This window comes from Astyanax mexicanus, chromosome 11 (assembly GCF_023375975.1).
Source record: "Astyanax mexicanus isolate ESR-SI-001 chromosome 11, AstMex3_surface, whole genome shotgun sequence".
NCBI classification, from domain to species: domain Eukaryota; kingdom Metazoa; phylum Chordata; class Actinopteri; order Characiformes; family Acestrorhamphidae; genus Astyanax; species Astyanax mexicanus.
Genome location: NC_064418.1, coordinates 35,358,079 through 35,384,044, shown reverse-complemented (window position 1 = coordinate 35,384,044; position 25,966 = coordinate 35,358,079). Strand labels below are relative to the sequence as shown.

The window sequence follows — 25,966 nt, the reverse complement described above, 5'->3', positions numbered from 1 at the left end:
TTCTAATATCAAAATTTAACAAAAATAAAATAACAAAATAAAAATATTGTCATTTAGAGCATTTATTTGCAGAAAATAAGAAATGGCTGAAATAGCAAAAAAGATGCAGAGCTTTTAGACCTCAAATAATGCAAAGAAAACAAGTTCATATTTATAACATTTTAAGAGTTTAGAAATCAATATTTGGTGGAATAACCCTGTTTTTTTATCACAGTTTTCATGCATCTTGGCATGTTCTCCTCCACCAGTCTTACACGCTGCTATTGGATAACTTTGTCACTCCTGGTGCAAATATTTAAGCAGTTCAGTTTGGTTTGATGGCTTGTGATCATCCATCTTCCTCTTGATTATAATCCAGAGGTTTTCAATTTGGTAAAATAAAATATACTGTATATATATATATTTTTATAGTGTTGCACTGGAACAAGTAATGGGAGCTCCAGGAATTAGTATCCTAAATCATCACTAGCAATACCAATACCTTTTAACTTTAAGTGTGATCGGCTGATAGCCAGCACTGATCGAGGGCGGGGCTGGGTGCCACATTAACCTTTCCGGGCAATCTTAGTAATACATCATCCTGCAGGGCTTCAGTAATGTTCCGCCTTGTCTCTCAAGACAAAATGTACTATGCTTTTAAGAATCAGCCCCATTTAAAATGCTGTCGAACTCTGCTGAGCACTTGCTGTGAGAGACCACAAATTCCCAAATCCCCACAACCAAAAAGTATCTGCTGCTGTATCTAACACTGAAAATTCCATTATTTGAGCATTGTCACTGTTACTTTTGGACTGTAGCTGCTGTATGTTTGGCACAGGTCAATTTGTTTTGCACAGTTTGCACAGGCTTTTTATTATAGCTGAAAAACCCAAACCACATGGATTTGTTTAATAATCTTAAATAGGCTTTCCTGTGTGCTTTGTGGCTCTGTTTGTCCTTCTGCCTGCTATAAAAATAGACATAATTATGGAGAAAATTCAGGTTTTAGGTTCCCACGACTTCTGTTTTAGCTCCAAGGTCCATGACCTAAAGGTTAGAAAAACAAGCTTTGGACCAAAAGGTCACCATTCAGTCCTCTGGACGGGAAGGAAGTCAGGGCAGGAAGAGAAAAGGAACAGCACTTTCTCTTCCCTCAGCGTTCACGGCTGAGGTGCCCTTGAGCAAGGCTTCTAATTGCTCCCTGGGTGTTTGTGCTCACTGCTCCAGGTATCTCTGCTCATCGCCTCTAGTCACTAGTGTGTGTGTGTGTGTGTGTGTGTTTGCTCACTGCCATGGAAGAGCGCTGCACTGCCTATAAAGAGCGGATGCCTATAAGTTATTTAATGCCTAGGTAACATAGTGTTTCAAGAATGCACAGAATGCACAGAGGTAATGCTAATGCTAATGATGCTAAATTACACTGCAATGCTAAATAAAGTCATACATGTGTAAATTTCTATAATCTTTCTTCAACATCTCAGTCCACATGCTTCTTTTTTACTTTAGATGCTGGTTCTGTATCTCTCAGCTTGTCCAGAAATGCATGTGTAAAGTGTGTCTTTTAGTGGTGGCTCAAAGCACCAGTAGAAAGAAATACAATTTGTTGGCATTATGTTGTTTTAATTATATGTGGGGTGAAGAGTAAGACGTATGTGGAAAGCTGGCCAACCAACTTAAATGTTTTAACCCTCCTATTATGTTCATTTGTCAGGTACAGCAATGGTGTTCCAGGGTCATTTTAGAGCCAGTGCATGTTTAATTATCCAAAAGATTTCTGAAACTCCAGAACAATTCTTAGAAGCAGTGTGAATATTTCTCTACTAACTGCATTGCTAATTATTGTATCAATATTTAGTGCAATTGTGTTCCTTACCTCTAACATGTAATAGTTTAATTAGGATAATTCACTCGTACATGTTCAAACTTTTGTAACGTTTTACTAATTTATTACTTTTAAAAGACCAACATATAAAACAATAGTTTTACATAGCATTGAAACATAACATTGCAATTTTGTTTTGGTTTTAGTTTGCAGGGGGTTGGTTGCAAATATGTGAGATGAACCAGGAAAGCTGAAGAAGTTTTTATAGTGAAACATTTTTTTTTACTATTTTTCCTAAATCTTCAAACCTTAAAACGGGTCAAATTGACAGGAGGGTTAAGTAATATAACAGACTTTTGTACACAAAACAGGTAAAAGTGGCCCAATATCTCTTTTATCGTATGTGACCCAAACGTGTTTTCTGTGTGGCAGTGTAAATGGCTAAACACACCAATCAGACATTTTCAGGTTTAGTTTGGACCACTGTTATTATTGAATTCTAACACACATCCAATATGTATCAGCGCCAATTAGTCTGAACAGATAGAACAGAATTCATGCTTTAGACATTTGCAGCACTGTGGAAGGGTTATGGCGGATCCTATCCAGTGAAGTGAGGGCATCATATCCCCAAAGAGACCATCATTAAAATTTTTATCTGCTCTCTTGGCTTCTTGCTCTTGATGATAATTTGCTTCCAGATCTGCAGCCAGCATCCACTGCACTTTAATAATGGTATTAAGGAAGTGGCTGTTACTGTTGAATGTTGGTGTCACGTTTAGCCCTGTCTCATGTCTCTCTGTGTTTTCCCCTTGTGACCTGTACTCCTCTGTGTCTCCTGTCTCAGTAGATTTCCACCACGTGTCTCATACATAGCTCTGCCCCTTCCCCTGGTGTTTCCAATTCTTGTGTTTCATGTTACTATAAATAGCCCTCCTCTGCCACTTTGTCTCCGTCGGTCTTTGCACTAACCTCTGTTGTTTTGTCGGTCTCGTGTTCTCTAGCTTAGCCCTCATTTTCTTAGCCTTAGCCTTTGTCCTTTGTTTATCTTCTTGTTTATTTCTAGTTCCCTGTTTATTTCCATTGTTTTCTCCCTTGCCCTGCTTAGTTTAGTTTTCCTAGTCTTGTTTAGCTTCTTGTTTATTTCCTTGTATATATTTATCCCTGCCCAGTTTAGTTTTGTATTTATTCAGTTCCTCGTTTGTTTCTTTGTTTATTTACTCCCTGTTTGTTTATCATTAGTACTTGTTTTGTTTAGTTTATGTTCTCTAGTTTCACTGGTTTGTTTTGGTTATTGGTTATTTGTTTATCTAGTTTCATTTATTTGGTTCACTCCCTTGTTCCTTGTATATATCTCCCTGTTTTATGTTTACGTGTTTACTTGTTATTTATTTATTAAATTATTATTATTTATTTCACCCTACCTGCACTTGCGTCCGTCTCCTCGTCTCCCTGCCTGGGTTATTCCTGACAGTTGGCTGTTATTTGGATTGTTTACTTCTTAATGAGTGGGTCATGTGAAGCGTTGCTTTTTTTTTACAGGACAGACAAATGTGGATTAATTATATGTTTTTTTTATATGAGGGATCAGGCTTATAAGAACGGTCAGGGACAAGCAGAGTCAGTAACAAAATAAAAGCATAAACAAACTGTCAGGTGCGGGTGCAGGGAGGACGCGGAGGCGGACACAAATGCAAACAAAAAAGGGATTTATTAAAGAAAACAAATACAAAATACACCGGGAATAAACTGAAAACAGGACTGAGGAAACTGGGGAACACATAGAGCACTGACAGATGATAAACATACAAGGATCGACACCGGGGAAATGGAACACGGACCTTAAATAGAGGTGCACACACACAGGAAACAGGAAACACCTGGGACGAAGGGGCGGAGCTACAAATGAACACAGGTGAGTGGAAAAACACTGGGAAAGAAACACAGACCTGAGAATAACACAGACATGAGAACCAGACAGACAAAAGACCTGACACAAACAACATACCAGAATGCGCAGGCAAAAAGGTTTTACATCCAAAATATCCAAAACAATGTAAAATGGCCAAGGCAAAAGGGATGGTAAAAAATAGAAAAACTGTTCATACTGTAATAGCTAACAAAAATACTAAGGGCTAGGGAAAAAAAGCAGTCGAAAGAGCAAAAAACGTGAGGTAGAAGAGCTATGAAAAATAGATTCAATACCAGGCAAGGAGTGAGTGAAAGCATGAGCTATTTATACTGGTGAGTCCAGGTGTAAGCAATCTCAGTAGCACGGCGAGCCAGAACGCCGATGCATCCTGTGATCCGGCATGCCTGGGGATTTGAGCACAGATTCATTTTGGGAAATGGAGTCTCTTTTAGGATAACTAGAGTCAGTGGCAGGCAGGCAGAGAGTGACAGGACTGACATTTGCGTGCAAATAATTTTAAGAGCATTTAGAAACTGTTCAGATGAATACTGGATGTAGGTAAAAGATAAAAAAACAGTAAAAGATAATGAACAGAATAATAAAAAAAACTGGACTTCAGGGATTTCAGTCACACTACACCGCACCTTGCAGCTCCCCACCACCTATACAGTCTATATTATTTATTTATCTAATATATTTAATTTGTTGATCAACTTCACCTCATTCAACAAGAGAGAGTTTTTTGTTGACAAGATGTGACTAGCGACTATTTTTTTGTTAGTTTTTTTAAGGTAAAGGTAATAATGAAATTATTTTGTTTGGCCTGCTGTGCTGCACCAAGGAAATTGAACAATGCTTGAAGACCTTAAGTGTCATAAAGTGGTTCTGTGCCAATGTGTGAACTAGTGCTGTGCGATTTGATGATAAATATCGTTTCTACAGTAATTCCACCAATTATTAATGCAAATATATAAAGTAGGCTACGATGAAATGTATTGGCATGGTCACTTTGCATTAACTTGGTTTATATAAGTGATAATAAAGTAATCTTTGCAAAAAATGCAGCGACATAACGCTGCTTTACGTTATTTGACGGATACGCCGTTTTTTACAACATGCTTTACGTTATTTGACGGACACGCGAGGACGCGGTTTGCCGACATGATGTATGTTATTAAACTCATGAGAGCAGAACAATGGAGACACATTGTTCTTTTGAAAGAATTAGCTACTGCATCTACCTCATCTGTTTTCCTTCAATACATATATATTGCTGCTCTAAAAGGTAGTACTTCTCATTTTTGAAAGTTGGGTTTAATGTCACTTTGAAATAAAGTTGGAAAGAAGTAAGCACTGATATTATTTTGCCATAGTTTTCAAAGAATAACTGAAAATATACTTAAATGTGGTATATCATGATAATCGTTGTCGTGATATAAAAAAATTCCGTATTGTGATTGTGATATATGATTTTTCCCATATCGCCCAGCACTAATGTTAACCTTCACTAAAAACAATAGATTAGAACTTTTAGAGGACAGTGCAGTTCCTCTGATGTTCAGCCCCCATAAGTGTGCTCTCTTCCGAGTGTGTACATTGGCTGCAATTGGAAAAGTTGCAGATTCCTTTGACTTGAATGAAGTGGATTCTAGCTGCTGGCAGCGTTATGTGTCTAAAAGAAAGACCTTTGCTAACATGAGGAGAAACTGTCTAAAAAAATGAACAGATGAAAAAGTTTTGCTCAGTTACTGTTTTACGAAGGTTCTACAGAGTTTCAGCATCACCTTAATAGTTTTTGCAGCAGAGATGGAAAATGTAGGGGGTCCCACACATACACACACACACACACACACACACAGGCACACAGTCATTCCTAGATTTCCCCGCACGTTGAATAGTAGAAAATATCCTTACATCTCAACCTCAGACACCCAGCAACAGGCCCTGCTGCGAGCAGGAGGAGGTGCGTTACAGCTTTCTTTGAGGCTTTAGAACAAAAGCAGGCAGTTTTCACATTGTCTAGGAGGCAGTTTTGCGTCGGTGTCATGGAGTCTGCTCTGTTCTGCTTTTGAGTAAAAATTGCTGTTAGCTGTGAATCAGCATCTCTCCCTGTATTTGTGTTCGTGAAGGCTGTATAATTAGCTGTGAGGATTAAGATTTGATGAGATAGTAACAAAGGCATGTTGGAATGGCACTAACGAGGGATGGAGCGGAGAGATTAATCCTGCGTTTTGGCGCTAATCTGTTCGTACACCCGCCTGTCCGACCGCGAGCACAGCAAGGTCGAACAAGCGGACACACTGAATTTTGCCAGCTAAAAATAGGGTGCTTATTAAACCACACAGACACACACACACAAAGAGAGACACACACTCACACACACAATTTTTCTAAATCTACATGCAGAGTCACTCGCCCAGTCGTTCAGCGACAAACCCAGGAGACGGTGGGATTTGGGTGGGTTTGTTTTCTGCAGCCGTAAGAGCTAATCCAGTCCACATTCATCCAACAGTATATCCAATTAAAGAGGAAGGTCAGCGCTGCAGCAATCCTACAGTCAAAATTCATTTGCGGATATTTACGCAGCAGACCATGCATACATCGGCTCCAACTTCAATTAACCACGCTGTAAACAACAATAATAAAATAAACAGAACTTTCTATTTCTAAAAAATAACCGCATTACAGACCAATTAAACACATTCAGAGCTCAGCCGCACAAAACCTTGTTTTCATACGCATCAGTATGTGGGATGTTAGATTATATTAAATTACACTTCATTAAATGATGGAATGTGTTACTGCATCTAAATTAACTCAATAATACTATGTTCCTGTGAAGAGGCACTTTCATATGGAGTGCTGTTCACTTTCCACTCTCATCACTCACTCACTCACTCGGTTCTGCATTTTACAAGCACATCCAGCCAAACCCAGCCATAGAAATACTGTACATACAGTGTAGTGAGTTAACCACTGGCTCTGTAGTGCAGCACACTCCATTTGAAATGAAACAATAACTGTGAGGTTAAAGTGCAACATGTCTGAGGGTGAACACTTGGTGCTTTAAATTTACTTGCAATTTTATCATGATTAATTGTGTAAAGATTTCTGAGCATATTAAATGAATTGCTGTAGTTATAACAACTTCACAAAATCACTGACTGTGATTAGCATCTCTGTCATTAAAACTCCATGCCAGAACACTGCTACTGCACCAGGTAACAACGGTGGAACTGCACAAAATCTCTTATGAGAACTGTGTAAATGCTGGTTCATAATTACTGCAGATCTGTCACAGTGCATTGCTCGCTACTGCACACTATGGGGCATGCATGTTCACAGCTGGATATGAACCAGTCTAAATGCTGAAAACCCAATTCATATTTGTCTAATTCATACCTGTCCTTTGTGTAATGAAAACTAATGAATCAGTATGTCCTGCAACTTTAATAAGTTCTTACAGCCAGTGCATGTAAAGAATGCAGTAAAGAATGCAGATAGTAAGGAAAAACTTGATTGAAAGCACCACTTGCTCCTCATAGCACCAACCCCACCATCTTCTCCTTTATTTTATTTCTTTTTTTTTTTTTCTAAAAATCTCATCTGATTGCCTGATATGGTCCTGACTTTGTATAATCAGGTTGGGGTAATAAACATACATCCATAGACTTAAACTCTTCAAAAATCACTGTCTCTTTCGTACTCAGTTAGACAAAAATGGTATCTATGCTTCTCTAGTTATTATGCATATGGTGGAGATGATGAATTTTAAGTATTGTAATATTATTTTTATGCCATATTGCTCAGTCCATTAAGTAAAGTCCATAAAGTATTGTAATTAGAGGTATAACAATTTGCAGAAGTACTGCAAAAGTACTCAGTTTACACAGCCAATTACCCAACCCACTCATTAGGACTCCCCCCATCACTAGTGATGCCCCAACACCAGGAGGGTGAAGACTAGCACATGCCTTTTCCGATACATGTGAAGTTAGACTCCGCCTCTTTTCAAACTGCTGCTAATGCTGCATTGCAGAGTAGCATCACAGCGTGCTCGGAGAAAAGCGCAGCGTCTCGGTTCTGATACATCAGCTCACAGACGCCTCGTGCTGTGGACATCACCCTTTGGAGTGATGTGAGGAGAGAGCGCCATTTACCCATCCAGAGAGAGCAAGGCCAATTGTGCTCTCTCAGGGCTCCGGTAGTCGATGGCAAGCTACATAAACAGGATTCAAACTGGCAATCTCTTCTACTTGAATGTGTTTTAACTTAAATACAGTACATTTTGACTTTTTCACTGAAGTATTATCCTGGCTCTACATATTCACTTTTTGTTTGTGTTGATGTTGCAGATTTCGATCAACTGCTTTTCTTTTAACCACATCCCATAATTAGTCTAGAATACATGCAAGGACTGCTTATAGACTACTTAGATAGAATGCAGATAATCAACCAAACCTATAGCCAAAATACATTAGGTCTGCCAGTATCAGTTCATAGGTACATTAGGTACATTGCAAATTATGAGCATAAGAATAGGCTGTCTGGTACACAGATCAAGTTCAGATTAAATATAGAACTCTACCACAGTGAAAAATGTAAGCATGGATAAAAACATCAGTGAAGCGTAATGGAATGGATACACATCACTGCAAGTGGAACACGCTTACTTTACAGGACTTAATGGCCTGAAACAAACAAATAAAGGAACTGCAGAGATTGGGTTAGAAAAGTGGAATTCTTCACTGACAATTGACCTGAATCTCAGTCAGCCCCCCAAACAAGCAGGAAATAAACAAGGCTGTATAACAGGCCTGGCTGAGGGAAGATAATGCCCCACATCAAGGGATGTTTACGGGTCGCAGACTACAGGAAGTCACTGACTGATGTGTTTTCAACAAACTGTAGAAACTGAAGACAGTTTTACCTTAAAGTGTATTTATTAAAGATTATAATTTGGCCGTTTTGTTTTAGTCTCTGCAGCAGAGTGACCTACATGTACAGCTGCACATGAAAACATGTTAATCAACACAATCTATTTTCTTTTAATATTTTTCTTTTGACCCAGGCTGTGTTGAAATAACACATTTTATTCAGGATGTAGTAATATTTATATACACTTGTATATTATGTTAAAATGTACAGCCCTGGAAAAAAATAAGAGACCACTTTAGTTTCTGAATCAGTTTCTCTGATTTTGCTATTTATAGGTATATGTTTCTACAAAATGAACATTGTTGTTTTATTCTATAAACTACAGACAACATTTCTCCCAAAGAGTTTTCAGACCTCAAATAATGCAAAGAAAAGTTCATATTCATAAAGTTCTAGGAGTTCAGAAATCAATATTTGGTGAAATAACCCTCTTTTGTTTATCACAGTTTTCATGCATCTTGGCATGTTCTCCTCCACCAGTCTTATACACTGCTTTTGGATAACTTTATGCTACTTCAGGCAGTTCAGCTTGGTTATAAGGCCTTTACTCCTCCATCTTCCTCTTGATTATATACTAGAGGTTTTCAATTTACGAAAATCAAAGAAATGTATAATTTTGAAGTGGTTACTTATTTTATTCAAATGCTGTATTTTCCAATACTGAATCGATACAAAAAAATGGTGACATGTTCATTTTGTTTTATGTTTAAACAAAAACTACGTAAATTGAAACTTTTTTTACTCAGATTAAAAAAAAAAAAGTAATTTTCCCAAAAATCGACAGTGTGCCTTATCATCTGGTTAGCCTTTACCAGTCAGTTGTAAGGAGCAGTAAAGCTACTCCACTGAGGTACAGCGTCATAAGAAGTTTGAGTAAAGTTTATCCAGCACCAAGGCTGGAGCAGTATTAGGATTCGCTGCTAACTGCAGTGCTAGCTTATTCGGCACTCAGATACCTATATAAGTATATCGTACTGTAGCATACGTGTTTACTGTGTTAAAACAAGCTACGTTAGACGGACTGCTGATAGCTGATAGCACCCTGGGTTACCAAAACACTCAGGGTTCCTCAGTGTAATGCTGTCGGGCGGCATTTACTAACTCTTAGTGCTAACCTCTGCTAAAATACTGGACTTCTAAGTTTATAATAATTTACCCAAATAAACAGTTTTCAGGAGAGAAATCTGTGTAGATTAACATCCAGGGCTTTGTTTGACTTTTTTTTGTGTGTTTTTTTTTTTACAAATTACAGTTTTGTTTACCTGAATTGAATTAGAAGGTTACATGGCAACACCCTTGTTCCTTACTATTGTTGCCTAAAATTTCCTAGTATTTTCATCAGAATGGAGCAGAAAATTGTCCTGGATCTACAGGGGTTCTCTACAGTGTTAAGGTTTATTTACTATGATCTTTTTATTATTTCACTGTCACCATTTACCAGTGGTGAAGTTTCTCTCTTTTTGGTCTCTCTCTCTCTCTCTCACACACTGCCAGGTGTGTATTTACGGCTCTTTCTCCTTCTGCACAATAACAGAGCACTGCCTGGAGAGAGAAAGAAGCACATTTGGAAGATGTAGTGCAGCACTGACAGAAAATCAAACCACAGAGAGAGAAAGAGAGAGAGAGAGGGGGAGAGAGTCTGTGTGTGTATACAGTGGAGGTGTCTGGCTGTGTGTGGGGGAGTGTGTAGTGTTAGTTTTATAGCTCTGTTGTCTGTTTGGACTGTAAATCGTATTGGAGTCCTGTCTTGTGGTGTGAGCATTGTGGGAAATCTGCGTAGGTGTGTGTTTGTGTGTGTTTGTGTGTGAGTGTCTTGCACGGCTGCTCTGCCCCTCCTTCTATTTTGCTTCTCATAACTCACATTATAAGTGAAGCTCAGCTTTTGCAGCTGAGCGGGAAATGGAGGAGGAAGGAGAGGAAGGAGCTGCACGCATGACAGCGTTTAGCCATTTACAATCAATGTGTGATCCTGCAAGGACACACTCTTCTCCTTATACACATATTTACACACACACACACACACACACACACACACACACAGAGAGTTGGGTTCTCGGCCGTTAGCATGCATGAGGAGGCTAAAGGAGTGAGATTGAAACTGTATTGTACAGCAGAAGGCTGAGCAATATATTGATTGTTAAACATAATTATGATTCATGCCTTTCAATATTGATATTGTTCAAAGCTGTACTACACAAATGACCTCAAACAAACTCTAGATATTGTCTTCTACTCTGTTTGATGACCAGTCCTAGTTGTTTTTTACAATGGCCTCTTCATTATATAAAATCAGTACGGTTAAGTATATTCCCTGTAAAAAGCTGCTGTCATTTTACAGTTTATATTTTAGTAAAATATCAAATGTGCTGTCACACATTCAGGTCATCCTCCTGCCTCTGTCGCTTTAACCTGCATAATCCCCCATGATCCCTGTTTCCCTAAGACCTCGGTCATAAGCTCCACACCAACCAGTCATTTTCCAGAGTACATTCACTAATTCATTGCACCTGTGGTATTACAATGTTTCTCAATTCCTTTGCGAAGTATTGCCAACTCTTGTAATTGCATATATATATATATATATATATATATATATATATATATATATATATATACAGAGCTGGCTGCAAGAGAAGACTACTAAGCTTACGTTACTGAGAAGCTACTAGGGCTGCAACGATTAGTCGATATAATCGTCAATGTTGATTATTTAAATTGGTCGACTACAAATTTTATTGTCGACTAATCATTGATTTGTAACAGTGCTGCATTACACAAAGTGCTGGGGACAGACACGCAGTGGGGGATAAATGGGGGTAAATGGCTCACTCACACACACAGGTTACACTCAACTTAGTCTGTGTCTCCAAAAGTACCCATGGAGAACAGATTACATAATTATTTACTCACTAAATATCAGTACTTTCCATGTTTAAAGTTCAACAACTAGACAATTAAATGCCTTTTTAAATCTCATGTTCAGCTGTTTCTATTGGTTTTATAGATCGAGGACGTGGCAGAAATAATCATTGACTAATCAACTAATCGAAAAAAATAATCGTCAGATTTGTCGAATACCAAAATAATCATTAGTTGCAGCCCTAGAAGCTACTGGAAGCTTCACTGCTCATTACTAAAGCTAGTCACATGGATTTATTTACTTGTAGTAAATGTTCTCTCTCTATCTGGAGGCTGGTAAACCTGCGTTATTTTGCTGCAGCTGAGGGTTGTTTAGCTCCATGTAGGAAAGGTTCTGGCGGTGTGATATTGTGTCTCTAGGAGAACATTGCCAGAGTTCATCGTTCACTTCAGCAGACTGAAGTCTCGCTGGTGTTTATGAGAACAGGCTTTTGCTGCAGTTCTGCTCCACTGCTGTGTGCGGGTTAAATACACTGATGGACTGAAGGGGAGCTCAACAACGGCTCCACAACAGCAGCAGGAAAACTCTCAGGGCTGCCCAGAGCGCTGCCTGAAGACATTAATTAAGTTTCGACCTCACGTGCGCAGATAATGGCAGATGTCGACTTTCAAAAAATTATTAATCGGCTGATTAATCGGCCAGCTAGCAAGCTAGCAAGCTAACAACCGAACTCAACAGTAATGTATGGAGGGTGTTAGCTTGGATGCTAACTGTTTTCAAATATGAATGAAATGCTAATGTCCCTGTTCTCGCTGCTGTTTGATATGATATTCTGTAGTTCCATCCATGTTTTCTACATCGCAGAAATGGTAGGGCCCTACAATGCTCAGAATAGCAGCTTATGCTTGCGCTGCATTATGAAATGTGTTGTGACACATTGTGATTACATGTGGAACCCAGTCTGTGCTTTAAGCATCTGCATTTATGCCTAGCGCCATATGAAATCTGTTTTATTTTTTTCTGTTTTCAGCTTTCAACGTTTTTTTTTTTTCACATTTTGGATTTTTTAGATGAAATAAAAATATGAAATATAAGTATTTTAGTATTTTAAACTGTACAGTTCAACTCTTTTCTCTGGAGCAAATGAATGAATAAATGAATAACTACTGTAATAAACATCAGTCAGAAACTGATCTCTTAGAACCATAGGCACTTTTTTATAGCTGCACTTTTATTGAACTAAAAAAAAAATACAATAAAATTACACATTCCAGAGGTTATTTTTTTAGGAGATTATAGGCTACTCAAACATGTAAAAAAAAAAGGATTCAAGGATTTAAGAAGACTTTATTTTCATTCACATCACATGTGGTACATAAGGTGGAACAAAATTTTATTCTCACGATTCTGTTACACCAAACAGAGCAATTTTTAAAATAAGATAATACATAAAATATAAAAATAATAAAAATAATAAAACAAATATTAAGATAATAAACAAAATATTAAAGAAGATTAGGGAAGTAGCAGCAACATGGAACCCAGAGTGCAAGTTTTGCTATAGCAGCATGGATTAGCAGCATAGATAAGTATGAATGAAAAAAAATTATTTATTACATATTTTTACATTAAAGCTGAAATATGTTGCTCTGTAATAGTAAAATATACTAGCCCTGCTTAACCTGCTTAAAACTGAGATGCAAATATTAACATATATTATTATATATTTGACCATATTTTTATTATTTTAAGCTAAAAAGGCTATAGAAACTGATTTAATGTGCAAGTTATGTGCTGTAAAATATGGCAGTTTCTCAATTAGGTGTTATGATGGCAACATCATTCTACACCATGCAGCTCTAGTGTAACTCATCCCCATGGTGTGGTTAGAGAAGTTACAGCCATAAAATTCAGTTGTGTACGAAACCCCCTCAGCCCAGCACTGAGACAGAACACAGATGTCCTCAGTGAGAGAGGCAGGATCAGTGGATTAGGGACTGAAGTACACTGGTGAATGTGTGTGTGTGTGTGTGTGTGTTCTGTCTGAGTGTCTAACACAGCACTAGAAGCCTCTGGCACGTTAACGCCTAACTTCTTTATTTATTATTGTTTATTCATAATTACACAGTCACTCTGCAAGTCTCTCAGAGCTGATATATGAATCACGTTTCTTTACAGCTCAAACAAAGGCAGACTGATGAATAATACACTGCCGGAGTTCAGTAATGTACTGAGGCACGTGGAGCACAGAGAACACTCACATGCACAGACCGACTGAAACTGGGTCCTGCGTAAGCAGACTCTTCTGTACTGCACTTACTGAAGTACGTTTCCAGTATAGATACCCATATAGATATAGTATAGTATAGTATAGATACCCATCCTGACCTTGTAGAAAAACTCAGAAAAACAGAACAACAAACAATGAAGTGGCTTCATTTTTTAATCCTAAAGGACAAAGCTATTTAATTTTTCTTGCAGAGGATTTGATTAGATTTAGATTTTAGAAAATGCACTCATATATATACAGCTCTGCAAAAAATGAAGAGATCATTTCAGTTTCTGAATCAGTTTCTCTGATTTTGCTCTTTATAGCTACAGGGGATGGACAATGAAACTGAAATACCTGTCATCATTTTAGTGTGGGAGGTTTAATGGCTACATTGGAGCAGCCTGGTTGCCAATCTTTATTAATTGCACATTGCACCGGTAAGAGCAGAGTGTGAAGGTTCAATTAGCAGGGTAAGAGCACAGTTTTGCTCAAAATATTGCAATTCACACAACATTATGGGTGACATCCCAGAGTTCAAAATAGGATAAATTGTTGGTGCATGTCTTGCTGGCACATCTGTGACCAAGACAGCAAGTCTTTGTGATGCATCATGAGCCACTGTATCCAGGGTAACGTCAGCATACCACCGAGAAGGACGAACCACATTCAACAGGATTAACTGTGGACGCAAGAGGAAGCTGTCTAAAAAGGGATGTTCAATGTGCACCTCAACCAGAACTGTCCGTCGGGACATTATTGTGGTCTAAAACCAGGTGTTTCAGTTTCATTGTCCAACCCCTGTATATGTTTGAGTACAATGAACATTGTTGTTTTATTCTATAAATTTTGGACAACACTTAATCCAAATTGAAAATAAAAATATTGTCATTTACAGCATTTATTTGCAGAAAATGAGAAATGGCTGAAATTACAAAAAAGATGCAGAGCTTTCAGACCACAAATAAAGCAAAGAAAACAAGTTCATATTCATGAAGTTTTAAGAGTTCAGAAATCAATATTTGATGGAATAAATATTAATAACAGTTTTCATGCATCTTTGCATGTTCTCCTCCACCAGTCCTACACACTGCTTTTGGATAACTTTATGCCACTCCTGGTTCAAAAATTAAATCCATCTTCCTCTTGATTCCTCTTGAGGTTTTCAATTAGGTAAAATCAAAGAAACTCATCATTTTTAAGTTGTCTCTTATTTTTTTCCAGAGTTGTAAAAGCATGGCTATTGCTTTTACTCCAGTCTAAACACTCTACAGGAGTCTACAGGAATCTTGTAAGCTATGTGGATTTGCACATATTTGTCAGCAGCAACTTAAAGAAGCTGAGTGTACTCAGTTCCCTAACATTTGGGGATTATTTCCTGACATTTTATATTAAAGAGATATATTATAAAAGCAAGCCACTCACTGCCATGTATGCAGAAAAAAGGGGTTGCCTGTAGAAGTGCAATGATTAATGCGGTATGTAAACAGTAAAGTGTTTGGTTTTTAGTGGTAGTCTGTATGTATAAGTATTAACTCTTAACACTCTCTCTCTCTCTGTTTCTCTCTCTCTCTCTCTGTAGGATCTGGGTGGGGTGAGTCCTCCTCAGAGGAACTGGAAGGGGATTGCCATCGCTCTGCTGGTCATTCTGCTGGTCTGTTCACTCATCACAATGTCAGTGATCCTCCTCACACCAGGTACAGAACAGCACAGACACAACACACACAGGCACTGATCTGTCTGTGTGATAACATATTCTATAGTAAATAATTTGTAATTAACATTAAAACACATTATAGTAAAAAGCCAAATTTGTGCATAGCAAATATAAAAAAAAAATAAGATTTCATTAAGGTGTGTACAACACACACATTGAATACAGCTCTGGAAAAAAATAAGAGACCACTTAAAAATAATGAGTTTCTTTGATTTTACCAAATTGAAATCCTCTGGAATATAATCAAGAGGAAGATGGATGATCACAAGCCATCAAACCAAGCTGAACTGCTTGACTTTTTGCACCAGGAGTAAAGGCATAAAGTTATCCAAAAGCAGTGTGTAAGACTGGTGGAGGAGAATATGCAAAGATGCATGAAAACTGTGCATTATTTGAGGTCTGAAAGCTCTGCATCTTTTTTGTTATTTCAGCCATTTCTCATTTTCTGCAAATAAATGCTCTAAATGAGAATATTTTTATTTGGAATTTGGGAGAAATGTTGTTTGTAGTTTATAGAATAAAACAACAATGTTCATTTTACTCCTATAAACCTAAACCTATACATAGCAAAATCAGAGAAACTGATTCAGAAACGGAAGTGGACTCTTAATTCTTTCCAGAGTTGTAAATTGTTTTGTCTTAATTTTATAATATTCAATGTGCTGTCATTTGCTGTATTTGTATTCTGTAATGTGTGGAAATTAAACATTTTAAACAGGAACTAAATAAACAAATTGCATGTTTATAAGCCATGTTAGCTTGACATCAACATGGAACTTGAAACTTTTCAGATCAGTGTTAAAGGATCTTTTAACTCCTGATGAATTCCTCATGAAGATGAGGTGTGTGTGTGTGTGTGTGTGTATTTGTGTGTGTGTGTTGGTAAGGTGAGCAGGTGACACCTCTTGTGTTCGGCTCAGGGTTGACCTCTGCAGACACTGATAGCTGTGACCTTCAGAGAAGGTCTGTCTGACTCTGTAATGTCTTGATAATGTGTTGGTAATTTGTGTATGTGTGTGTGTGTGTGTGTGTGTGTGTGTGTATGTGTGTGTGTGTGTGTGTGTGTGTGTGTGTGTCTGTGTGTTGACAGCGGACACTCAGGCTGGCAGTGACACCAAGCTGAAGGTGGAGGATCTGTTTGGTCCTGATTTCCACGTACACGATCCTGAGGCGCGCTGGATCAACGGTAAGACAATCTACAGACCATCATTCTTCTTTAATGATGTCACTGTCACGCTGAACAGCTTGACAACTCACTGAACATCTCACTCTCTGTTTCTCGTGCTGTCGCTCTTTTAGCATCCCACACATGTGTATAGGCACATACACAAATTCCTTTATGCTTGTTTTTAGACCTATTTAGATTATGTTCCAAAGATGCCACACATCAAAGAGAGATGGCAGTATCACTATCAGCGGAAAGTTGGACTGGATTGAATATGTGATTAAATAATTAAATCAGAATAAAGGTAAAGAGAATCAATTCCAACCTGTAGCAAATATTGCTTGAAATAATGTATAAAGAGCACCATATTATAAGGGGCACTGTTAATGAACATTTATTTTCTGGTCTATTTTCATACATAAGGCGCACCGGATTCTAAGGCACATTTTAAGCGACAATAGTAATGAACGAGGACAAGGGTGTCACACAGTTATTTACACAGATTTTTCTCTTGAAAACTGTTTATTTAGGTGAGTAAAGCGCTTCTATTTATTTACTGTAAGCTTAGATTTCCATTATTTTCGACAGCACGGTTAGCATGAGCTCTAGCCGCAGTTAGCAGAGCTTAGCGCTTGGATTCTGGTAAGCCAGGGCGCTATCAGCTAACGGTTTGTCCCATGTAGCTTGTTTTAACACAGTAAACACGCAGGCTACAGTCCAGAGCTAGCGCTTAGCACGGTTAGCGGCTAATGCTAATATTGCTCCAGCCTCGGTGCTGGAGAAACTTCACTGAAACTGCTGTATATCTCTGTACTTCAGCAGAGTGGCTTTACTGCTCTTTACAACCTGACTGAAAGAACTCATACATAAGGATTATATGTCACACTGCCTATTTTTGGGAAAATTCAAGTATTTTAAGTGCGCCTTATAGTGCGAAAAATACGATACACACTTGCAGGTACCACATACATATATAATACATATAGGAACCTGTGAGTATAAAAAAGGATACACATGATTTGGATGAGTCTGGGGATGGATTTAAAAGTATCTCAGAACACCTGAACAGAAAAGAAACCAAATTGTGGCATCACAGGACATATAGACAGCTCTTGTCTTGACACAATGCGAGATTATTAATGTCCAGGCCACCGCTGTTAATATAAATCTGTTCTTAGTGTTCTGCCTGATTAAATTAAAGGTTTTAACATCAAAAAAAATATATATAATAAAGTTAGCAAAAGATCACAGAGATAAAACTGTGTTCCAGGATGTCTGGAACAATGCATTTTAACAGATTAGTCCAAAGACACAGTAACAAAAGGTAGGTTTCGTGCTGAAAGAATTCTGCATAGAGGAGTGGGAAAAGCACTTTTACATGTCAGAGACTAGTAGATGGTTATAGGAAACATGTAAATGAAGTTACATGGTGGCAATTATTTGTATACAATAATCTTTAAATAATAAATAATAAATTAAATAAAGACTACATAATATATATGAACAGAATAAATGCAAACAGACATAAACAGTAGTCAGATTGTGTCGAATTCTCAGTAATGTTGGTAATTTTACATTAGCTCAGTTTATTTTTTGGGTTTTCTCCATATTTTCTCCATATTTTCATCTTGCAAGCATATGACAACAAACCCTCAGACACAGACTGTAAATACTGAATGAGTGGCAATCAGACTCCATGTTCAGTCAGGGAACGCGTGTAATCTCTCTCTCTTATGTAACAGCTGTGCTGCAGTGTCAGTGACTGACAGCAGGTCAAGGGCCTGATTAAGTGCTGCTTTCTTCACGCTGGTATCAGGTTCCTGAGGGCGGTCACTTTCTAATAATGGATTTAATCATGCGTCATCATTTTGTGCAGCTGAATGTTTAATTGAATGTTAAACAGCATGTTAGCAGTTCTGATGCTCAGTTACTCTTCGTGTAACAAACAAGAAAAAATGAAAATAAAATGAAAATAATTATTGTGGCCTGTTGTGTCACAGGTTTGGACACTTTAAAGAGTCATTACTTAGTAACACTTTCTTTGGCAACAATCTAAACTTGCAAACACTTTTAAAAGCAATTAAAAGGCTGTGAAATCTTGTAGTTGGAGTTTTTCCCACTTGTCTGTACAGAAGACCCTCAGAAGAGTTTTCAGAGATTCGTGGGTCTTCCTGCAGGGACAGCTTGTTTTAGGTCTCACAAAGTTTCTATGATGTTTTTTTAAAGTCAGGGGACTGTGAGGATCCTTCCATTCCAAGACTACATGGAGGTTGAGGTTAAAAAAATATTTAAACGAGAGTAAATAAGAGCCTGGCATTAATTTGAACCAAACCTTAGACATTTTCACCCAGAACTTGCTGGGGTTTTGTTCATTCTACTTCACCACTGATGTTCTTTTATGAAAAGCAGTACATTTTTCCTTTAGAAAAAGTACATTTAATTTTCAATAAGTCCTATTTTGGCTTGCTTAGAAACCAGTTTGCAAGGTTGGATGTGAGGTTTTCTTCTTAAGACACTTTCAGGAGGATAATGTTTGTGTCAAAAGCACTGCTTAGAGGATTGGTTCTTCACCACTCTTGACTCTTAAAAGCCCCAAAAAATGCTGCAGGTTCTTACCAGTTATATAGGAGCTTTGATTTGCCTGATTAGCCTTTCTTAGCAGTAGAGGTGTGCTGTATTGTATTGTATCATATGCGATAATATCACCCTGAAATATAGTGCCATATCACCCACCCCTAATAATCACATCAGGGTACTACTTTTTTTACTGTTTTAGCAAAATAAAAAATCACACTGTTTTCATTTCCCATTATATATCTACTAGAGACAGATTATATCTGCCCAGTATCATTTATTTCACTTTAATTCTGGATATATGGAGATATATAGAGTGTATTATTAGTATCATGACATTCTGGATCATCGACTTCTGTTACAAATCTGATCAAATTCTTGTATTTTTTAATATCTCAGTTAGGGGTGTGCCATATCATATTGTTTGCACTAATAATTAATTAGAGTAGTATTTATCACGAATATAGTATGAAATATCGTGATATTATTTTAGGGCCATATCACCCATGCCAACTTATCAGCCAATGAGCAGCTCTTTCAAAGTTTTGACCTCCACACTTCCCCTAAACTGCCATTTCTTTACATTCTGCACTGTAAAAACAGCAAGCTAAAAAAAACTTGGCCAACTTCTTATTTGTGGGCATTGATTTCCATTGCATTTAGAGATTCATTAGGGGAGCCCATGTTTGCTGTGTGACAGCTCAAGGTTTTAAGAGTCAGAGAATTCACACAGCTTGGAAATTTGATTCAGCTGACAGTTCCTAATTACAGTCAGTGACAAGTCTCAGGCCTGATTTGCTAATCATGGTCTGAGACCTTGTTAAAACAAATCTGCGCCTTCGTGGCACTTAGAGCTCACGGGCCATATTGATGATTTTTTATTAATTCTTTGTTTATTTGCTGAAAGTCTGAGTAACTGCAGAGCAATTGCCAAACTGTTGTGTTTTATGTATAATTAGCTACAAAAGTCATGTTTTCTATTTCTTAATTAAAATCAAAGGACAAAATGACTAATAGGTTGCCTCAACATGATGGCATATAGTGTACCTGTATAATACAGTGTATGCATATTGTGCAAATAAGAATTACCTCAAGGTGTTACCTGCAGGTCTTTAATCTTTCTTGATCCATAGTGCTGGGATTACTTTATAGAAGGCACTTTATAGAGTGGTAATAATCGTGACCGGCAGTGTCTGGCTAGAATTGTCCGTGGCTCTGGCAGAAATCACATCCACATTCAATGCAGGAATCCAGCAGGTCATAGGTCACGTAGCTTGTTTTAATATGGTAAGTGGGAAGGCTATAGTCTGATATACTCACCTCTGAATGATGAAAAAGCTAACTAGCGCTTGGCGCGGTTAGCGGGTAATGCTAATGCTGCTCCAGCAGTGCTAGCCAGTGTTAGCAGTAGGCTACAGGACGATAATACTCACCTTTGAATGACGAAAAAGCTAACTAGCGCTTAGCACAGTTAGCAGCTAATGCTAATACTGCTCCAGTTTCGAGTCTTGGTGCTGGAGAACTAAACTGAAACTCCGGTATAATGCTGTACTTTAGCAGAGTGGCTTTACTGCTCCTTTACAACCTGATTGATAAAATTCATACATAAGGCGCACTGGATTACAAGGCGTACTGACCATTTTTGGGAAAATTTAAGGATTTTAAGTGTGCCTTATAGTGCAAAAAATACGGTAGCTTTTTGGCACTATGCCTGATGCCAGTCGAGGGCTAAAGGGGTATTAAGCCTGAGCTGTGGAGCAGTAGAACAGACTTACAAACTTTTGGGATAAGTTGGGGAGCTGGAGATGGTAATGAAGTAGTGATTAATCATCGAACACCCTGGTGTCACTAATGCTCTTTTTTCGCTAAATGCAATTAAATGCTCACAGCAATGCTCCAGAATCGTGTAGAAAGCTGTCCTGGACAGTAGAGAGAGTTAGTCCAATGGAATAAATTATTTTATATAGAATAGTATTATTTAATACTTTTGCTTTGAAAAATATATTGTACAGTATTGTGCAAATGTTTTAGGCACCTGTGGGAAATCTTAGTAAAGAAAAAGCTTCTTATCTGTGAAGTAAATGTTTATTAGCTCAGTAAAACACTAACATTACAAGGAATACAAACAGCAATTTGACAAAAAGCAGAGCTTTTACAGCTTTGTTTTCCTTAAAACATCTCTCTAATCTCTTCTCAGTTTAATAGAAGTTTTTCTAGCTCTCATCATATCAACACCTGTTTGGTAAATTTGGTAAATCAGGTGAGCTGCTGACGGAACTGAACATATTGTCGTTGTCCAATGAAAAACACTTATCTCCAAAACAGCAACTTTATAGGAGAGAGAAAAACATTGTAAACTTTCAATGGAAGTCAATGTAAAAAGAGTTTATTTCAGGTCATTTTAAAGAGTTTCTTTTGGTCCGTTTATCAAGAAATTTTGGCACAGTGTAAGGGACAGTTTGTTTGTTCAAACTATGTAGTAAACTAAAAATCAACCAAAATGGAGATAAATGTTTTTCATAGGACAGCGACGATACACACATGCTGGCTGAGGGCATCCTGGAGAAATCTAGAACTACACTTTGTTCTTCAGCTTGGCTCACAGGATATAACATACTTAGTTAAAAATGAGAATTCCTTGTTTTGTTTTACTGTATGTATGTTTAGATAGATGATGAACTAGTGAATGAACTACTAGTGCTAAATAGGGTAGAACTATAAAAATAGTGTTATAGGCATCAGCAAGTCTGAGAGTGTGTCCATAGCTGAGGGTGTGGCCAGAGTGGCCGGAATGAAAAAGTGTCACAGAGTTCTTAGTTTGCTGTACTGAGAGGAGTTGAACAGTCTTATGGCCTGAGGGACAAAAGACCTTCGGAGTCTGTCTGTGGAGCAGGACTGGGACAGCAGTCTGCTGCTGAATGAGCTCCTCTGCCTGGTGATGGTGCTGTGCAGAGGGTGGTGAACATTGCATGGTGGTTTATTTGCATCTGTTTAAATCATATGTAGTGGTGTTTTTTTTTCAGGTAAAAACACTCATATTGCTGATATGATAAACTGATTCGGGTTATTTACTGTGGTGCCTAAAACTGTTGCACAGCACTGTATATCTTAAAAGAGGCACTGTTTGTATATTTGTGTGGGTATGTGTGTGTGTATAAATGTGTGTGTGTGTAGGTGTTCTGAATTATACCCCGCTAGGCCTGTACTCTGCATATTTTACACATGTTTATACACTTTAACTTCAAAGAGCTGTGCTTGAGTCAGGAAAGAAAGAAAGAAAACACTTTGTTGTGTGCGTTTGCCGTGTTTACCTCTACAGGGCTGAGATAGATGAGGCAGAACTGTCCATCAATATCTTCAGCCCTAATGGCCTTCAAAGCAGTCCATACGCTGCACCCGATATAGCATTCCTGCCCCCTTACAGAGAACAACAGAGCCCATACACACAAATACACACACACACACATTCACAGACATATATACACACAGAGACACACAGAGACACACAAAACCCTGCAGAGCTGAGCGTAAAAGTCTATACTGCACTAAGAACTCAATAGAGCTGTGTACACAACCACAAACCCTGGGCTTGACCCTGGGAGATAATAGCTACAGATAAACCAGACGCAGCATCTGCACTAAATATCTGAAGACATTTTCATTTGGAAAGCTTTCATAAAGCTGCGTTAATGGAGCGGAAACTTCATCCTTTATTCTGCGTCAATAACTTATCGATATGATAGAGGATAGAGAAGCCACATCCTGAACACTTCTAATGGCAAACAAAACACTGCGCATCTAGGTATTTGTGTGTGTGTGTGTGTGTGTTCGTGTGGTGAGTGTGTATGCTTGCATGCTTGCATGTTGACTCAGCTGAAGTGAACAAAACAGCAGAGACAGTGAGTGATGTTTTACAGTACAGTTCATGTCATCCCTGCCATAACAGACCTGAAATAAGAACTTTATGTTAAAAGCAAAAACATGCAGTTAGACTGTGTTTTATTTATCATCTAAACATGTGTTATTGCTAATAAACTGTATAATACTACTGCTTTTACAGTTTATTAGCAATAACATATGTTTATGTATCATTAAATCAATCATACACACAGAATTATTCACAGTATAATTCTTTCTTTGTCTTTGGTTGTTTTGAAATAGAATACAGTTATCTGAAATACAGGCTAATGCCAGGCACAGAATAGAGGCATATAACCCCCCCAGCATTGAACTGTGGTGGGGAAATGAATCATGCAGCATCCCGATCTCTCTTTTGTCAATGAGTGCAATAAAATCCTCACAGCAATGATGCAAAATGTAGTAGAGAGCCCTTCATCTTCATCTGAGGCTGTAGAGACTGAAACTAAAAGCTACTTCAACAAAAGCAGGATAAACTTATTTTTAAAATCCATTCAAAATTTAGGAAGAATAAGCAGATTACCAAATATTTTTGTTAGTAAAAGTGTACAGCTCTGGAAAAAAAAAACATAAGAGACCACTTAAAAGTGATTTTTAATGAGTTTCTAGGATTTTACTAAATTGAAAACCTCTGGAATATAATCAAGAGGAAGATGGATGACAAGCCATCAAACCAAGCTGAACTGCTTGAATTTGTGCACAAGGAGTGGCATAAAGTTATCCAAAAGCAGTGTGTAAGACTGGTGGAGGAGAACACGCCAAGATGCATGAAAACTCTGATAAAAAATCAGGGTTATTCCAACAAATATTGATTTCTGATCTCTTAAATCTTTATGAATATGAATTTATTTTCTCTGCATTATTTGAGGTCTGAAAGTTCTGCATCTTTTTGTTATTTTAGCCATTTTTCAATTTCTGCAAATAATTTCTTTAAATGACAATATTTTCATTTGGAATTTGGTAAAAATGTTGTTTGTAGTTTATAGAATAAAACAACAATGTTCATTTTACTCAAACATACACCAATAAATAGCAAAATCAGAGAAACTGATTCAGAAACTGAAGTGATCTCTTATTTTGTTGTGTGTGGTTCTGTTGGTTTGATATCACATGGTTACATTTTCCAAAAGATTCTGGATTGTTCCCCATTCTTGATAAATTCTGTATAATCATATAAAAGATAAGTTTAGTAAAATAAAAAGATAATTTTAATAAAGATTGTCAAATTAAAAGGGCAGATTAAGGTTTTAGTTTATTGTTTTTTTTTCATTATTTGAAAGTGAAACTGCAGCTGCACTGATTAATGTCCATTGTGATAAATGGGAAGGAAGGAAGAGCAAATTTTTTGATCTCTCGACATCAAAAACTAAATTAACGTCACCTCAGACCGCCTGTCTGTCAGGTATTTCTCTTTGATATATTTTGTGGTAATTTGATCATCAGGTGGTGAGTTTGGAGGGAGGGTCGCAAAATATTTTTATTTCTAAAAAATGTAAAGAGCTTCTGTTGTACAGCATGAGTATTAGGATCAGCCAGCTCTCTCCTCTGTACCTGTATCTAGTGTAGAGTTTAGAGCTGAGATTTCCACCAGAGAATGATTATCACTCTGGCTGTACTGGCCTGTGGACATTCAGCTTCATTTCAAGCCTTATTTGCTTTGAAATGGAAAGTAGAGGAAAGGGCAGGAAATGTGAGTGTAGAGGTACAGCATAGCAGTATTTACTGTATCATCTTACTCAGTCTGTCCAGAATCACTGAGTAGAAACCATTCAGCCACATCTGACCCAATAACTGCACTACTGTAGTTTTTATTTAGGACATTTAAGCATTCTTATATTCTGATTCCATTGTGTGAGTTTTCTTAATATTGAAAAGTTGATTGCTCTTTAAAAGGGTGTAATTACGTTATTTTGCTGTTAAATTATTATTATAGTAGTGGCATTAAATGGTCTTAAAAATATAGTAATATTGTTAATTGGAATAATTAATATTATAATTTCCAGATATGTCGTAAGAGTTATGCTATCGATTTATTACACAATATACAGGCATATGCTGACCTCTATATTTAGCAGTTTGAACCCTTTTATGCCAATAAATCTGTTTAGAAACAGTACTTTTATTTTATTATTTTTTTATTTCCTTAATACGCTATTATAATATAATTATATCAGTGGAAATAAGTGGTATTAAATTATATTGTTTATAACAGGTCATTTTGTGAGAAAAACATATTTTTGTAAGAGGTCACTCAGCTACATCATTCAGGTCTATGTTTATATTTAAATTATAATTTCTTGCTAAGTTGTGGTTTTTTTTTTATGAATGTGTGTGTGTATGTGTGTGTGTGTGAGGGGGGGGTGTCTGTATTCTGATGCTGTGTGTAGGAATGAGCAGATGTTTGGCTGTTGAGCACAGTGCTGCATTCGATAGTGTGTTTGTGTAATTCAGCGTGCATGTGTGGTCATTATGTTTGGCTCTGCTGTGTGTGTGTGTGTGTGTGTGTGTTTGAGGGAGAGAGAGAGAGAGGGAGAGAGAGATAAAGAAAGAGAGAGAGAGGCTCTGGCTGGGTGAGAAATGTGCAGTAGTTGGTTGTTATGGTAACAGGATTGAAGGATGAGGCATGTGGGGCATTCAGGTCTTTTTTTGGCGGCAGCATGAATATTTCAATTGGTCATTTCCCCTGCTAGAATATGTGTGTGAGTGTGTGTGTGTGTGTGAGAGAGAGAGAGAGAGAGAGAGATAATTTAAAAAAGATAGTAAGGAGGAAAGGGAAACTGTGATATTAAGGAGAAAGAGCAGGAGAGAGAGA

At 37.6% G+C, this 25,966-nt stretch overlaps 1 protein-coding gene across 2 annotated transcripts in view; it reads left to right on the top strand.

Moving 5' to 3' along the window:
• Positions 1–25,966, top strand: part of LOC103044892 (inactive dipeptidyl peptidase 10) — a 156,992-nt gene that overhangs the window by 82,781 nt on the left and 48,245 nt on the right. For both annotated transcript variants that reach the window (XM_022680276.2, XM_022680277.2), the window contains exons 2-3: positions 15,363–15,477; positions 16,588–16,683. In XM_022680276.2, the coding sequence (XP_022535997.1) occupies positions 15,363–15,477; positions 16,588–16,683 (211 nt within the window). The remainder of the gene's footprint in view (positions 1–15,362; positions 15,478–16,587; positions 16,684–25,966) is intronic.